General features: G+C 44.9%; 1 protein-coding gene across 2 annotated transcripts in view; it reads left to right on the forward strand.

Annotated features, from left to right (window-relative positions):
• Positions 1 to 18,628, forward strand: part of MCM3AP (minichromosome maintenance complex component 3 associated protein) — a 121,697-nt gene extending 103,069 nt beyond the window's left edge. For both annotated transcript variants that reach the window (XM_068234115.1, XM_068234116.1), the window contains exons 24-29: positions 474 to 864; positions 1,811 to 2,068; positions 8,623 to 8,743; positions 9,873 to 10,025; positions 13,609 to 13,767; positions 18,219 to 18,628. In XM_068234115.1, the coding sequence (XP_068090216.1) occupies positions 474 to 864; positions 1,811 to 2,068; positions 8,623 to 8,743; positions 9,873 to 10,025; positions 13,609 to 13,767; positions 18,219 to 18,546 (1,410 nt within the window). In that variant the 3' untranslated portion in view covers positions 18,547 to 18,628. The remainder of the gene's footprint in view (positions 1 to 473; positions 865 to 1,810; positions 2,069 to 8,622; positions 8,744 to 9,872; positions 10,026 to 13,608; positions 13,768 to 18,218) is intronic.

An 18,628-nucleotide genomic window follows, 5' to 3' on the forward strand; every position in this document is an offset into this window, starting at 1 on the left:
GTAGAAGAGGAAAGATATTGTTGTCCACCCGTTTGAGCCCTCCCAGTTCTCCCAGTACTATTGCTCTCACTGTGTTTGAAGTACCTCCTCTAGTGCTGCTGTTTTGCTGTACAGAAAAAGACTAACATTTTCCTAGTATTGGAAATTGAGATATGTCTATTTTCACTGCAATGCATGTATAAAACTAATTTTGTCTTTGCTGGCCTCCTCCTTGTTTTGTAGAGTTGTTTAGAGTGTAGCTGTAATAGAGACATTTTATTTGCTTCAAAATGTTGGTGCTGCGCAGCCACAAATTGCTTTTAGTGTGTCATAGTTAACAGCTGTATTGATAGAAATCCTGAACTGAATTGTTGCTGGATATTACTAGTGGCTACAAATCCCTTTTACATATAGCTTGTTGGTACAATAGACCACACAGCCCATAGAGGACAGAAAGTATCTTTCCTGTATTAATTGTTGTTTTAATTTTTCAGGTCACTTCTGCTGTACAGTTTTTGCTGTCTCGCTCTCCCAACTCTCCGCAGTTGCATGCCCTCCCATTCCAGCAGTACATAGAGGATGGTGTATACCGTCTATTCAGCGATTCTTTCTACTATGACATGTCTAAACGTAGGAAGCATGGCCTTCCCTCACAGGACCCTTCTGCTATAATTGACTTCTATAATAGCGCTATTGCTTTTCTGGCAGAGGGGGTTTCATTAAGCAAACTTGGGGAACTGTCCTGGCCTATGACGGAGTTCACATCTTCCAAGGGCAGCTTTGTCATGCCACCTATGGACTGGAACAGTCTGGAGCACCTTGCTTGGCTGAAGAAAGCTATACTCTCTTTCCAAGTTCCACAGATGGACAAGCCTCCAGAAGGAGGTAAGCTCTTTATCAGTTTATCAACTTTTTATCAGCTGGTTGCTTAAAAATGTGTTTGTTTTTTTTTAATGTTCTTAGTAAGTGAGCCATGGAACAGAGAGGTGTGCCTAGTGTTACCCAGGATTTCCCCCATCTTTCATAGCACTGTTTTCAGGGGTGGGGGTGCAGCATTGTTGGAATGAGGCCATATTGCACCCCTCACTGTTACAGGCAGTAGTGCAGAGCAGTGTGCTCCACAACTCACCTCTGCTACTATGAATGGACAGTGACATGTTGGTAGGCTGAATTACACACCACCGTTTTTCAGACAATGAGATATCATTATTGATGGCTCCTTGTCCTGTACATGCTCTAGTGATTCAGGTTTTAGTGCTCTGCTGTCTTCTGCATCAAGTAAAGTAGAAGTAGACTGTAGATACAGCTGCCAAACTGAAGCTTCCAATTAACAGCAGCATGTTGGCCTGATGGTGGGTGATTTAGGTGGTCAGCATCTAACTCCGACAGAAATGTCGGTTTTCTGCAGTCTGGTATTAAAGTGTACCTGAATGCAAAATATTTTAAAAAATAAATAAGAAGTCACAACCCAGAGGCTTCCCCTGTCCCCCTCGAGCTTGTCGTGTCAGGCCTTTGGACCCTCTGTACCTATTTAAAGGCTTGTTGAATGAGCTTGCATAGCATCGCACCCGTCTGTGTTTGAGGGTGGCTGCACTACACAGGCGCATAACTGCATGTGCAGTAGCCCAGAGCCACTTGTGCACTGCTTTTTTCCCTCTGTGCTACTGCGCAAGGCTTTCCTCTACTGAGGTAAATATGCAAAAAAAAATTTTTAAGAAAATATTATTTATGAAAGTTACAGGTTTGCATTCAGTAATTTTTTTAGTTTTTTTTCCAGTTTAAATATCCAATATTAATTTTTTGCATCTTTCCTTCGATGTCTTACACACAGCTCCATGGCATCTTGTCTGTTCCATGATAGAGGATTATGTATCTCAGATATGCAAGTCTTCAGAGGCTCTACCAGTGCTGGACTCTGAGATACAAATGCTTCTTGAAGGTGCCTGGAAACATTGCCTTGATCAGAAAGCGGCTGAAGAGTCAAATGTAGAATTATTTGTGCAAGAGATTCCCTGGGATGACTTGGTGGCTCTTTGCGTCAATCACAAACTGAGAGAGTGGAATCCTCCCTTCAGCACATGTGATAAAGGTAATTTATTATTGATTTATATAGCGCCAGTATCTTCCGTGGCGCTGTACAATTCTATGTGCTTATATTTTTGTAGTGTGCATCCTACTTAATTTACCGGTATTCCACTTTTACATTTAAAGAGAGCATTACAATGTATAAGTTTAATGTTTTGCTATGTGTCACTTAGCCAGCATCTGAAGATGGTTATAAACTCATCAATATGACTGACATAACGATTTTAAAGAACACCTGAACTGAGAGGGATATGGAGGCTGCAATATTTATTTCCTTATTTACAATGCTTATTACCTGCTTGTCCTGTTGATCCTCTGCCTCTGATACTTTTAGCCATAAATTGTTGCAATTTTTCCACAATTCTATTTCAAGTGAATGAGAATGTGTTTTTCAAAATGCAGCACAAAACTAAGAGCTTAAACCTGTTCTCTATCACTGTCACACTGCAACTTAAATAGAATGTGCTGTAATAAAAAAGTGCCTTTTCCTAGTTTTTATTATCTTAACTACTTTTGTACCATTAGTCTCTTCCCCCTTAAAGGGAACCAGAGACCAAGCACCCTCATGTATTTTACCATGTATATCAGTGGGAACATTAGAGAAAACACCTACCCTGCTCTCTGTTTCATTCTCCATTGTTCAGCTTGCTTCTTATCAGCCCCGATAAAAATCCATGACTGAGCATTCAGTCTGGCTTTGCTCAGGAATCTTTATAGCTGAGTCATTATAGCAGAGCCACAAGGGGGCGGGCTTGAAAAGACATCAGAGAAGACAGACTCCGCTATAAAGATTCCTGAGCAAAGCCAGACTGAATGCTCAGTCGGGGGATTTTATCAGGGCTGATAAGAAGCAAGCTGAACAGTTAAAAATGAAACAGAGAGCAGGGTAGGTGTTTTCTCTAATGTTCCCACATATATATATGGTAAAATAAATGAGGGTGATTCGTCTCTGGTTCACTTTAAGGACCAGAGACTGCTGGTACCGTGAAACGGTGCTTACTGACAAATCGCCGCACTGATCCGTCACTCTCCTATTGCCGCAGGTCCCTCTCACTGCCTTCTCTATGAAGGCATAGCTCTGTGCGTCGGTCAGGAGCCGCTTCCATTGGCTCTTGACCCTGTCCATCAATGTAAGCCAATAGGATTGGCTTACGGTGATGACTGGGTCAGGAACCAATGAAATCAACTCCTTACCGGCTCACACGACTCATACTGACAGCAGGGTGAGTGGGTTGTGGCGGGACCTCGCGGCGATGATTGTTGAAATCTACATCCTGTCAGAGCCGGGCAGCCACAAGCAGGACGTAGATTTCAACCACGCTGGTCCAGAAACAATTAAACGGTACAGCTATAACACTGCTTATGTAAAGAAATAATCATGAGGCAGGGAACACACTACATGCGTTTTTGCGCGTTTTGCCGCGAACGGCAAAACGCGCACGATTTTAAAGGCTATTGAAATTAATAACCTAGCTCAGGAAACGCTGTGCCGCATGCGTTTGTGCGCGTTTGCGTTCGCGTTTTTTCCGCGTTTTGTACCCGCACAGTTTTCTGCTTTTTCCCGCACATTGCATGGCACTACATGCCATGCAATCGCATAAACGCGGAAACGCACGCGGAAAAACGCACGCGTTAGACGCGACCGCAAAACCCGACGGAAGCCTGGGAAACGCAGGGGAAAATGGCCCTGCAAGTGTGTTCCTTGCCTAGGCATTTCACAACATTCTGCATCAGCATTAGGGGTCCCTGTGTAGAACTGGTCCCTACTCTACGTATACCAGTTCATTCCTGCTCATGAACCTGAGATTCACAGCATGAGACTGATTTATGTGCATGTGTGTGTTCTCTGCATGTAAAACCTGACCGTTCCTCAGCATGAATTTCGGGTTCATAAGCATGAAATGTTTGCTGACTGGTACAGTAGACAAGGGACTTTTTCGATGGGGGGAACCTTAATGCTGGTGAAAGGGTCCAGTACAGAATGTTAATGCATACAATCCATTTTGTGTATGTTGAGTGCAGAGAGTTAATGATTTCACGTTAATTGACCACTCTCCATAGGACCTGCCTTCCTCTTAAAGGACAACCGAGGTGACATGTGACATGATGAGATAGACATGTGTATGTACAGTATCAAACACACAAATAACTATGCTGTGTGCTTTTTTTTTATTTTTTTATTTCTCTGCCTGAAAAAGTTAAACATCAGGTATGCAAGTGACAGTTTCTGCCGGGGCAGACCGGGTTTGACTCGGTCAGACTATAGCATAACCCTCACTGATAAGTAATTACAGCCATAAAACACTTTCCTGTCAGTAAATGGCTTCTGAGAGCAAGAAAGGGATAAAAAGGGTCTAATTCATAGATTTGAGCTCTGGCATACTTCAATGAAGGTGTCATTGAGCAGAGACAATGAAACAGTAAAAACTAGATTTACATATAAAATAAAACTGTGGGATACCTAGAAAAGTCATTTTTAGGAGACTGAGGATAGATGCAATTGTTTTTCTCATCAGCTTATTTTCACCTCGGATGTCCTTTAACCACTTGCCGACCGCACACTCATAACGTGCGTCGGCAAAGTGGCAGCTGCAGGACCAGCGACGCAGTACTGCGTCGCCAGCTGCAGCCTAATTAATCAGGAAGCAGCCGCTCGTACGAGCGGCTGCTTCCTGTCAAATCACGGCGGGGGGCTCCGTGAATAGCCTGCGGGCCGCCGATGGCGGCTCGCAGGCTAGATGTAAACACAAGCGGAAATAATCCGCTTTGTTTACATTTGTACGGCGCTGCTGCGCAGCAGCGCCGTAAGGCAGATCGGCGATCCCCGGCCAATCAGCGGCCGGGGATCGCCGCCATGTGACAGGAGACAGCCTGTCACTGGCTGCACAGGACGGATAGCGTCCTGTGCAGCCGGATCTCCAGGAGGGGGCCAGGTAGGAGAGGGAGGGGGAGGATTTCGCCGCGGAGGGGGGCTTTGAGGTGCCCCCCCCCGCCACCCACAGCAGGCAGGAGAGATCAGACCCCCCCAGCACATCATCCCCATAGGGGGGAAAAAAGGGGGGCAATCTGATCTCCCTGCCTGCACGCTGATCTGTGCTGGGGGCTGCAGAGCCCACCCAGCACAGATCACTCAAACCAGCGCTGGTCCTTAAGGGGGGGTAAAGGGTGGGTCCTCAAGTGGTTAAAAACCTGGTCCCAGTATGATGAGCATGGCTACCCTTGTTTCTGTGTTTGTGATGAAAAGGCCTATCTTATTACAAAACTTTTATTCTAGTTTTTACTGAAATAACAGGAGTGCTGCTCGGCCCAGGCAAACCAAGCGGCTGCTTGGGGCCTCACCCATAGCATGGGCCTCCCATGTTGCCAGTCCACCCTGTCACTAACACACAGACACCAGATCAGTGGCAATGTGAACAGAGAGGAGAGCGGCGCAGTGACCATGGACCACACTTCAGGTGCAAAAGTGAGGTCTTTGCTCACTTCCTGTTTTTGAAGTTTGTTGCACGGTTACTCTGCACTGCTCTCTTCGCTTTGGGTCGCCATTGATCTGCAGGTCTATGAGTATTGAGGATGGGGATAGAAGATCAGTGTGTAGCAAGCACCCAAGGAGGCGAAAGATGATGTGCTGTGACTTGCAGTGTCTCTGCACTCCAGACATTCCAGCAACTCCTCCACAGTCAAGTCAGCACCATCTGTTGTATTAAAGCTCTTTATTGGATAAAATGTAGCATGACAGACATCATCAACTGCATGCTACTTTTTATCCAATAATGAGCTTTAATACAACGGATGGTGCTGACTTGACTGTGGAGGTATTGAGGATGGGGATGCAGTAGGAAGCTACATACTTCCACTGACCCCAATGCCCTGTACAAGAGACACACCATATGTGTGGGGGAGGGGGCGGGTGACACCTTGGCTATCTAAACAGAGGGTGGCTATCTTTTCTTTGGGGGGAAGGGGGGTCTGAGGGGCACTTTTGGCTGCATATTACAGCATAAGGGGTCTTTGACCCCTTCTCACACTGGTGTAAATTTACCAGTGTGTGCAAAGCATCATGGGAGGTGGTTTATTATTTTTATTTAAAGCTGGTACAATTTGATACATGCATGGCTGCACAACATAGGCTGGGTAAACATCGTTCTACAGTGAGAACAGAATCTGTAGAGGAAAAAGTGCCCCTATAGGGTACTTACTTCCAGGGCTGTGGAGTCGGAGTCGGGGCAATTCTGGGTGCCTGGAGTCTGAGTCGGGAAAAAATGCACCGACTCAGACTCCTAATGAATTTCAACTGTAATGAAAATAGAAAATATGATAAAATGTTCTATTTCTCAGATAATAGTGATCATAAATAATGTATACATACAGTAATAGCTGTGCTTAGTCCACAAAAATGAAATAAACCAATCAAAATTAGTTACTTGTGCTGCTTCAGTAAAGCAGTCCCCGTATTTTTAAAGTCAGATATACACATCTGATTGTGACTGTATATATGATGTGTACACAGGAATCTCATATATACGAAATAACATCTATGCTGTAAGTATGAAGCCTGATGTGTAGCCGTGTCACTAATAGAGATGGTCAATGAGATGGAAATAATTCTGATTTATGCAAATGTACGCACTCTCTTTGCTCATGAAATCAAATAATTTATGTTGTTAAAATTTGGTTTGGTGACTACGAATTAAATGGTACCTGAGAAGGATGAAAAGTAAAGTTTTATACATACCTGGGGCTTCTTCCAGCCCCCTTCAGGCTAATTAGTCCCTCGCTGTCCACCTCCCCCACCTGGATCTTCTGCTATGAGTCCTGGTAATTCAGCCAGTCAGCGCAGTCCGGCCGCATGCCGCTCCCACAGCCAGGAACATTCTGCACCTGCGCAATAGTGCTGCACAGGTGTAGTATGCTCCTGCCGGCGGAGTGTGTGCATGCGCACTACGCCCGACTGGCTCAAGTACCTGGACTCATAGCAGAAGATCCAGGTGGCGGAGGAGGACAGCGAGGGACTAATTAGCCTGAAGGGGGCTGGAGGAAGCCCCAGGTATGTATCAAACTTTAATTTCATCTGTCTCAGGTTTACTTTGTTACACAGTAGTACTATACGCTACATATGCACTCCCCACAGAGCTGCAGAGAATCCACTGAGAATGTTGTGCACATTGAACACAGAGGTGTTGTCTATCACCCATAAACCTGGTTCAGATTGTATATGAAGAATGTGTAATAGAGGAAGAATCTCCTTCTTCCCCTGCAGAGTACCTGCACATCACTCTTACATGTACCCACAGTTATATTGTCTAGGGCCTGATAGATGTTCTTTGTTCCTGTCTGTACCTTCTACAAGTACTCTTACCAAGGACTAGTTTTAGACTATGACTAAAGGGAATAAATATGGCAGTCTCCATATCCTTCTCACTTCAGTTGTCTTTTAAAATTCCTAAGCATTGGCAGTAAAGAGACAAATTTCATGTTACATACTTTCAATCAACAAGATTGTAATATGCAAATTAGAGGAGTCGGAGTCGGTGGAATCCTAAACTGAGGAGTCTGAGTCTGTGGATTTTTGTACTGACTCCACAGCCCTGCTTACTTCAGGAGGTGGAAGCCTCTGGATCCTAATGGGGCTTCCCCATCCTCTTCAGATTTGAGGATCCAGCGTTGTCAGCCCCCAAAAATCTGCCAACAAGATGGTGTTCAGCGCAGGCACAGTAGGGGCTTCAGCACGCGGCAATATTTACCAAGCCTCGCTCCTGTGCAGCTGCAGTACAAGCTTTCCCTCGGGCTCAGGTGGAAATAGCCAAGCCTGATCAGGTCCACTCAACTCACAAGTTGCCTGCCCTGTAGAGCAGACCCGATCGGGCTGGGCTAGTTCCATCAGAGCCCGAGGGGAAGCTTGTACTGCAGCTGCACAGGAGCGAGGCTTGGTAAATATTGCTGCACGCTGTTTGGGGGCTGCCAACTGGATCCCCGGGTCTGAAGAAGACGGGAAGCCTCATTAGGATCCAGAGGCTTCCCCCTCCCTAGGTAAGTATCCCACAGGGCCCCCTTTCTTCCTTACAAATCCTCTTTAAAGGAAATATCAAGCAATTACTCAAACAGATTTACTTACGTTGGGGCTTCCTCCAGCCCCTGGAAGCTTGTGCGTCCCTTGCTGCAGCTCTCAGCGGGTCGCCAGGGGGCCGTAGCAGCTGAACGCAGAACGATCCTGGCAATGGCAGCGTGAATGCGAGTGGAGCGGCCGCAAGCATGCGTAGTGCCAGGTCGGCAGCTGCTACAGGGAGGGGGGGGGGGGGAGGGGGGCGGGGGGCAGGCGACCCGCCGAGAGCGGAGCTGCGGTGAGGGACACACAAGCTTCCAGGGGCTAGAGAAAGCCCCAGGTAAGTAAATCTGTTTTTGAGTAATTTGCCTGATCTATCCTTTAAGGTCTTCTCTTTACATTTTCCTTTTTGTATATATTTTGTGTCCATTTATTTTCAAGAATGTATATTGCTTCACTCATGTAATTATGCATATGATCATTACTAACCTACTTCATATTTTCCCCCTCCCCCATAGGCTCTTTAGAGGACCTTTATGTATATTTCTTTGAGGAGGATTTGGAACACTTTGGAATGCCCGAAACATGGATAAAGGCATGCCTCAACACGGATAAAGAGGTGCTGGCTGCTAGTGAGAGGTGATTATTTACATTCATGATAATGAACATACAAACATGAATCTGGGCCTGGGAGATGGAAACAGTAGCTTCAAGAGTACATTTTGGTTTTAGAGGTGCATGTGCTGAGGCTGTTATCTTAATCCTAGTTGTCCTAGCTGTACTGTATACTTGAGTTGATTTTCTCAAGACAGCTGTAAACAGACATGGGGAAAAAGAAGGCCTCTTTCAGATTGGAGCATTCCATGCCTGGTAAGCAATGGGAAACATGATGCCCTGTTAAACAATTAGTTTAATAATAGTTATATTTAACACTTAGATGGAATATAAAATATAGTCTTCTATATCATGTAATACTAGGATTATGAAAATTTCCTGATGCCGTGTAAACAATTTCTGGATTAATTTAGTAGTACAAGGGTAGTTTGGTCCAGTAATTTAAAGCGGGATTAAACTCTGACATAATGATTAATAAAAAAAAAAAAAGTATCGTCCATTTACAAATCCCAAAGTACAGAAGTACAGTTTATCTGCTCTGAAAGCTGCCATTGCAGTTTATTGCTGAGTTTCATACCACTTTAAAGAGACTCTGAAGTCTCGTAAAAATCATCTTTTTATTTAAAAAATGTGTTTATTGCCCTACCTAAACCGCCGCATCCCCACCGCTGTAATCTAACCAAATCCCCCCCCTAACTCCCGGGGGGCAATCCGGGCAGCACTTCCATGAGAGGCAGAGCTATGAGCCGCAGCTCTGCCTCTCAGCACGTCTATCAGCCCGGATCGCCGCCTCTCCCCCGCCCCTCTCAGTCTTCCTTAACTGAAAGGGGCGGGGGAGAGGCGGAGATACGCCACTGATAGACGCGTAAGGAGGCAGAGCTGCGGCTCATAGCTCTGCCTCCAACAGCAGCAAAATCCACGACCAAAAAAGTAATGGTTTTGCGGGGGAGAGGGAGGGGGGTGTTAGGGGGGGGATTTAGATAGATTTCAGTGGCAGCGATGTGGGGTCCCTTTTGCCCCAAGTTCTAGTGGGGAAGGGCTGAGACACACTCGGTGGTCCATATTGCTATTGCCCCCCCCCTCCCCCCCCCCAAAAAAAATGGCATACTACTCTTGTTTAAACCACTGTGCTATATGCTTTTATACATTGCAGCTTCCCATGCAAAAGGAAGCGTACAGTCCAGCTACCTCGAACAGGGCAGTCTTTGTCACATGAAGCAAAGACACAAAAAGGCCATGAAAATAGGAAGAGTCTCGCCTCAAGTCTAAGTTTCTTTCAGTTATCTGACACACAGGAGAATGAAAGGTAAGCAATAACTGCACCAGTATTGCCATGGCAACATGAGGAGAATATCTCTTGACAAACTTTATGTGGTTTTTATTATGACCAGGCCGACTAGACAGCCAATTGATACAAATAACTGTAGAGAGGTCTTAAAGTGACCATACACAAACTGGTCACAATTTCTGGCTGACTGAATCATATTAATCAATTCTGTCAGTGATCTTTTGGCCCCAGTACAAATAGTCCATAATGGGAAGTTGCCTCTAGGCAAATCTTGCCCTAAGGGCCCTTTTCCACTGGCTGCGATACGATTCAAAAAGTCTATTGCGGCCGTTTTGCTGATTGCTAGAGCACCACGATAATATCGTGGTGCTCATTTTCCACTATCGCAATGCGTTTTTTGCCGGTATCACGATGGCCGGCTGGCACGATTCTTGTCGCGATTGTGCTACGTTCCCAATGCCTGTACGGCGCAAATGCAGATAGTGGAAAAAACAGCTTGCGTGATTTGCACTTGCGATAACGCTTGCTAGTGGAAAAGGGCCCTTCGTTCAGCAGTAAGCATTTGTGTGCACATAAAAAAATAAGTCAGTATTACACAACTGTAATAGCAGTAAATAAAGTGCAGCATAATAGGACCATTTTTTCCCCACCCGACTGCCTCTGTGTTTACCTAGTTCCCCCCACAAGCCGGCCCATGTGACACAAACCATGTCTTGTGGCCGCCGCTCAGCCGAGACATCACTTCTTGTTCCATGTGAAGGAAGCTGAAGGGTTGTTGGCACTGCACCTTTAGACGAGGCTATTAGGATAGCAGCTGCCGGTGCCCACTATGCTGGATGGTGTCGCCAGCGTGCTCTGACCAAGTAGTGTAGTAGGCTTCCAGTGCCCTAGACCCACCGCAGATACTTGCCCGATTGGATTGGTATGTGCACACTCCTTTGCATTCCTTAGTGTTTGGACATATTTGCGTCGTGTTTATCACACTGCACGTTGCATAATAAATGAACCCGTATAGTAGTGCCGACCTTCCTCCACATCATTTACAGATCATTTGTGTTTCCGCCTGGGTCCCAAACAGCACCATCCACCAGTTAGCTGCAATGCCAACAAAAACATAGCAGGCTCGCAGTGTTCAGAGCGGCACCAGTACTCCAAAATCTAAACCACAGGTTGCTCCTCAAGCAAGGCTTGAAGTTGACATAGAGCTCTGATAGCTATGATATTGATTTTTAGAATCATTCTACAAACAAAGCGAGAGCATCCTGCAGGGCATGGAAGGCGAGAGCAGGAAGTTGGGGGTTAACTTGTCTGGCTTCCACCTGCATTCTGGTGCGTTCCATTGGCATACGCGTCAACAGTCAGAGCCGGAAGTTCTACTACATCCCTTGTAGCAGACAAACGCTCACTGTCCTTCCTGAATAGGCTAGAGAAAGGGTCTAGAGAGAACAAGACGCTAAGCCCCTTATTCATTTCTCTTTATATCCAAGGTTTGCTCTAGGACAGGGTCAGGAACCTTTTTGGCTGATAGAGCCATAAACGCCACATATTTTAAAATGCAATTCCGTGGGAGCCATACAATATGTTTCAAACTGGGACAGTGTGCATATGCAACAGAGGGCTGACGTCCCTGTTGCCATAGTGATGTGTACACAGTTGATCCTCCAGGCAGCAGAAGTGTCAAACACGTCTTCAGCTTCTCTTGGGTATCAACAATTTCCCCGAGAGCCAGACAGGAGAATTACCAACTAACAGCTTGTACAATTAGCTAGCTGCCTTGGGGGTTGATTCACTTTGTAGGACGATATCCCCACACTTTGGCCCAATAGGCTGCCTTTCAAGTGACAGACAGCCTATTGGGCCAATCAAAGTGCAGGGATCTTGTCCTACAAAGTCACTTGACCTGAGAGGGTCCAGGGTGGGACAATTGGAGTGGCCATTAGTTTTGGGGAGAGCGCGAGTAAGTTGAGTAGTGCATGCTACAGCAGTGGCGTGCCTACTTTGAAAATTCTACTTGCGCTGTCACACTAAGCTGTGCTGCTTGTGCAGTGTAGCTTAGTGAATCAACTTCTACTGATTTGTCTGTGAGCCAGATGCAGCCATCAAAAGTGCCACATCCGGCTCCTGAGCCATAGGTTCCCTACCCCTGCTCTAGGAGATATTTTCACCCTTTATCATAAAATAAATTTTAAGGGAAATCAGAGACTGCAACAACTAAACATTTGATAGACCCCGACTGACGCGACTGAACCAGTTACCGGGGCTGATTGTGGCTGAATGGCACACTGCGGGAAGAAGGCGAGGGACTCTCACGTACTTATAGGGCTAGAGGCAGCCACGGGAAAGTATCAAAGCTTTTTTTCCTGCTGTCTCTGGTACATTTTAAAGCTCTCTTTCTCCTCTTTCCAATGATATATAAACCGCCACCCTACGCTTTTTAGTTTTCGCTATTTTCGCAATTGAAATTGCCGCGGCTGCAATTTCGATCGTGAAAATAGAGAAAACTAAAAGGCGTAGGGCGACGATTTAGGGGTCGTCAGAAAGAGGAGAAAGAGAGCTTTAAAATGATATCCATCTTTCCATAGTTACATTGTATTACACAGGGCGACTTTTTCCTAAAGTCAGCAGCTCCATTCAGCAGAAAAAGTCGCCCTGTGTAAGCCGCGGCAATTTCAATCGCGAAAATAGCGAAAACTAAAAGGCATACGGCGGCGATTTATGTATCATTGGAAAGAGGAGAAAGAGAGCTTTAAAATGATATGCATCTTTCCATAGTTTCTGCACTGCTCGGAGTCCCTTTAAGCAAGCAAGAAAATGCTCAGAAAATACTTTTCCACCTATTTTTTCGGTACTTTTTCAATTGCAGAATGCTAAAAAGTTGTTAATGAGAAGATGCCAATTTATCTCCTAGGAAAATACTTAAAAGAATAAGTGCTTAAAGTGAACCAAAGACAAAGCACCCTCATGTACTTTACCATATATATCAGTGGGAATCAACCCTGATAAAATCCCTGACTGAGTATTCAGTCTGGCTTTGCTCAGGAATCATTACAGCTGAGCCATTATAGCAGAGCCAGAAGGGAGCAGGCTTGGGCTTGAAAAGACATCAGAGAAGACAGACTCAGCTATAATGATTCCTGAGCAAAGCCAGACCGAATGCTCAGTTGGGGATTTTATCAGGGCTGATAAGAAGCAGGCTGAGCGGTGAAGTATGAAACAGAGAGCAGGGTAGGTGTTTTCTCTAATTTTCCCACTGATATATATATATATAGTGTAAAGTAAAGTAAATTGAGGGTGCTTCGTCTCTGGTTCACTGTGAATGCATAGAGATGGGGATACTCTGAAGTAGAAAATGTTTGTTTATAGTACTGAATTCAGAGGACAGACCAGCCTCCTGATGCGATTGAGCATACCAATAGAGATGCATTTAGATCTTTTCAGTTCCCTGACCTATGGATTATCACTGGGTTGGTCAAATGTACTGTCAGTTTCTTAACTGTTTCATCAGCCTTTTCCCAAACTAGTAAATTATAGGCACACATTGTACACTTTAAAATCTTAATTTGTCTATACTGGTTGTTTTTTTTTTTCAACAATGCTGCAGTTTTCCGAGCAAGAAGAAGCACACCTCAGAATCCCCTCCTGCTGCAGAGTCTTCATTTGTGGCAAATGCAGAAAATACTCAGAAACAGTTAGATGACCTGAAATCTTATCAGCTACGACTGCAACGCGCCCTGTTAGTGGAGAAACAAGAGAGTGAAAGGTAAGGAGACATTACTACAGTGATTGCCATACCCAGAGCATATACCATATATACTCTAGTATAAGCCGTTTTTTGGACCAAAAAAGTAGCCCAAAAGGGGGGTCTTGGCTTATACTTAAGTCATAGCAGTGTTCTCCCCAGAATTTTTTTCCAGCCGGGTGGCATGAAAAAGTAGCCGGGTGGTGTTGGATTTCCTAAGGGGGGGGGGCTGATTTTTCCATTTCATGTGTGGTAGATGCTACCTCCCCAACATGAAAGGCATCGAACGGTACATCCGATACATGAAGCATGGCTAACGGTACATCTCATACATTAAAGATGGCTGGCGGTTCATCCCGTACATTAAACAAGTGTTGCTTCCAACATGTAATAACACATGCACACACACAATGTACACACACAATGTACACACACACACACACACACACACACACACACACACACACACACACACACACACACACTCTACACAGACACACACACACACACACACACTCTACACAGACACTGTACACACATACAATGTACAACCACACTACACACACACACACATATAATGTACAACCACACTACACACACACATACAATGTACAACCACACTACACACACACATACAATGTACAACCACACTGTACACACACATGCAATGTAAAACCACACTGTACACACACATGCAATGTACAACCATACTACACACACACACACACACACACACACACACACACACACACACACACACACACACACACACACACACACACACACACACACACACACTACAACCACACTACACACACACACACACACACACACACACACACACACACACACACACACACACACTGTACACACACATGCAATGTACAACCATACTACACACACACACACAATGTACAACCACACTACACACACACACTGTACACACACACTGTACACACACACGCAATGTACAACCATACTACACACACACAATGTACAACCATACTACACACACACGCACACGCACACACAATGTACAACCACTGTACACACACACACAATGTACAACCACTGTATACACACACACACAATGTACAACCACTGTACACACACACACACACACACACACACACACACACACACACCTTGAAAATTACCATCAAATATGGAGAGCTCCTAACGTATGTGAATGTGAAGTTAATGTTATCTTGTCAGGGTTCAGGCTGTCAGCAAATGAAGCGAAAGCAAACAACAAACCTGCTGAATAATCCATACCCATAAACCTGATACTTTGGTCTGCTGAAACAGATCATCATACTGGGCCACTCACAGCTCCTCTGGAACTCCTGGGTGATAGAAAGAAAGCAGGAGCCAGCGAACCAGTCTGAGGAAACCATTTTCAAACTACCCGTGCAGGGGGCGGAGCTACGCAAGCTCTCTCCGGCCCCCTGCTGTTTGAATGCAATTACACGCCCCCTGCCAGGTGATTGGGCAGGGGGCGGTGTTCTCCCGACAGCTCAGCCTCTGCTCATAGCTGCAGGCTGAAGATTACCAGCGGCGAGTGCCGCCCACAAGTTGGCCGCTGTATTGCGCGATTGGGCAGGGGGTCGTGATGTGACAACAGCTCAGCTTCAGTTAATAGCTGCACGCTGAGCAAGGCTAGGGCTTACTAGCAGCAAGCACCGCCCACAATATGACGGCCGCCGTATCGAGCGGCTGCGCATTACTAATATTCAGCAAACTCCTGCTGGGCACCCCCAAGTTGACATATGGGGCACCTCAGCAGGGGGCGGGGACTTAAAACAGCCGGGCGGCCCGCCCACTTAATTAGCCCTGGGGAGAACACTGCATAGGGTGTGCTATCTCGTCCCATCACCTGGCATATGATCCCCTCCCCCAACTCAACTCAACAGACGCCCCACCCCCTCCCCAAGTGGTATTTTTAGTTTCACTTTTGTCCTGCCTGATGCCCTGGCATGTGTCCCCCGCCCCTCGCCAGAGTGGTATTTCTAGTTTACCTTTCGTTCTGTCTGATCCCCTGGCATGTGTCCCGTCAGAGCGGTATGCAGGCTCATCTCTGCGATGCTGTGCAGTGGCGCACGTAATTGAGGAGCCACTAGAGGGCTTCACAAGTACAACTTTTTATTTTAATAAAATATGCACAAAAATGTATGTTATAGAGTAGTTGATGCATAAGTTACGTACTATGTGATCACACAACATATATTTGTCTAATCATTGGCACAGATTCAATGAGAGGTCTGTGGGTGTGGTGTTAGTCTGTACAATCTTCACCGATATAACTTATTGACTTGTTTGTAGTAATAACGGTAACATTGATGGCCCATAGATCAGTGATAGCCAATAGATGTACCAGTAATTATGATCAGGAAGTGGAACCCTTACAGATAAGTTATCCCTTCCTTGTCACGGGGGTAACGGATGTATACACAATGGTTTACCTTAGGTCCGGGATGCCTTCAGTGGCCACTTGACAGCATATTCATTTGTTTTTTTCCATTCCTGACTGGCCCACAAGAAAGATAATACTTGACATGTTGAGGAAGAGGATTCTATGTAACTGCGAATTGTGTCAATTAGTATTACAAGTTGATTAACATTTTTTTAGACCGCTAGGATTTACTTCTACATATTCGCCCTGTCATGGCATTCATCACTGTATGTCTATGAGTTGTCAATGTTACTACAAGCAACTCAACACTAGTTACAATATATAGGGGAACATTGTACAGATTAATGCCACACCCACAGATCTCCCATCCTGGTATATAATCAGACTTGTGTGTTTGGAATATGAGCTAATAACCTATCTCTGCATATTTTTTTAATCACCTTCTTATATAAATACATTTTTTGCATATAATATCAAACTAATATTAGGAACACTAATAAAATTATACTTCTAGTTAATAGTTCACTGTAGTTGGGTTGTGATTTTAACCATCACTTGGTCGTCACTTTTTTTTTCACAATAAAACCCTATGTTAATGGTGATTGAAGGCCTGTAATCACACTTTTCCTTTTTGTTGTATATGCATGGTTTTCTATGCATATATTAGGGGATGGGGCATGTCACGACACTTATTGATACCTTGCCATTGATGTGTTTTAAATATGTTAAGAGTTAGTGTATTTATAATCATACTTAAAATCAAGCTCTGATCAGTAATTTGATACACCTGCATGACCAACTTTACCTGCTTTTTAAGGTACTGGCATTATGTATTTTATAAGCTGTTGGGCCCTGTTCAGACTGTCAGCGTTTGCAGAATGCGTATAAATTTAAAAAACCGCAAGGTAAAAAACGCATGCGTTTGTATGCATTTTCTATGCATTCAAATGCGTTTTCTATTGCGTTTTGCACACACAAGTCACACGGGAAACCAAAAAGAATGATTGGAAACGTACGCTAAAAACGCAATAGTACGCGTTTTTGATACGCATCTATAGACTTTCATTGCGGCTGTTTCTGTGCGTGACGCACAGAACTGTGTGCAGCAATGCGGATGAGAAACGTATGCGTCTCATACGCATACATGTAAACGAGGCTATTAGAAAACATTAGTAGCCGTTTCTATGCACAAAGTCTGCCCGTATGCGTTCTGTAAAAACGGCTAGGAATGCACATAGTCTGAACGGGGCCTTACTCTTTCTACGGATACTGAAGTCAATACTGTAAACTATCAAGGTTTATTGTTATCTATTGTTCCCCTTTTGCCTCACTTTCTGTCCTAGTTGGTACTGAAATACAGCAGGGAAAGAAATCTTCCAAAATACAGTTCTCACAAGATCCGAGCTGGGGGTAAATATCTAACAAGGAAAGCTGTGGTGACAACTGTTAGGGGAGATGGTGCCTTTCTTTGGGGAATTTTATCTATCCTACTGTTATGTTTGGAGAGGAAGTTAGGCGTAAATCTCCCTAATACACAGACTGCAATTAATCCCTGATGGTATTTGCAGCCATTCCCTACTCTGTCCAAAACTAAAATAAAAGTTTGGGCTGGTCTTCCCCAGTAACTGTAGAGCTCAGTCATTGACTTTGATGAGCTTGATTTAGGGGGAAGCCAATTAACTTATCTGTATATTTTTGGGATGTTGGAGGAAACCAGAGTGCCCAGAGGAAACCCACGCAGACACAGGGAGAACATACAAACTCCTTGTCGATGTTGACCTGGCTGGGATTCGAACCGGGGAACCAGCGCTGCAAGGCAACAGCGCTAACCACTACGCCACCGTGCTGCCCATTCATTTTTATTTTTATGTAGATTGACTAGAGCTTAAAGTCAGTTTTTCCAGGTGCACCCTGACCATTTTCTTCAACCCAACAAGCTGCATTAAAAATGAAGTTACAAAACTACAAACTCCCAAGTCCATGTATACTAGACTGTGAAGATTTCTTTATGCATAATATAACCTGATCAAACCATGTCTTATACACTGTCTGCTTTCAGGTTCAATGAAAAGCTGCAACAGATGCTGGAAGAGGAACCCCTAGATGTTACCCTCAGTCTACCTCAGTATCTTACCAACACCTCTTTACCAGGGGCACTAGAAAGTGCAATTGTCTCCCCTTCTCCTAAGAGTCCATCCATATTCGGTACCTCGCTGTCCTTCTCCAGACCAGAATCTGCGACCGGTTCACGCTCTCACTCACCATCTTTGAAAGAGCTCATGAACAGCCTGCAAACGAGCATAAAAAAATACCGTGATGAAGATATTGCATTGAATTTGCACTTCTGCACCCTTCTAGATGTGGGGGAACCCAGCAGCCCCCCCTAACTAACTCAACTGCCACAGACTGCTATCAGCACTTTGTGTATTAATTGTTAATAAATGTATAACATTTTTTGCTTGAAAGCAA

This window comes from Hyperolius riggenbachi, chromosome 1 (assembly GCF_040937935.1).
Source record: "Hyperolius riggenbachi isolate aHypRig1 chromosome 1, aHypRig1.pri, whole genome shotgun sequence".
Classification (NCBI taxonomy): Eukaryota; Metazoa; Chordata; class Amphibia; order Anura; family Hyperoliidae; genus Hyperolius; species Hyperolius riggenbachi.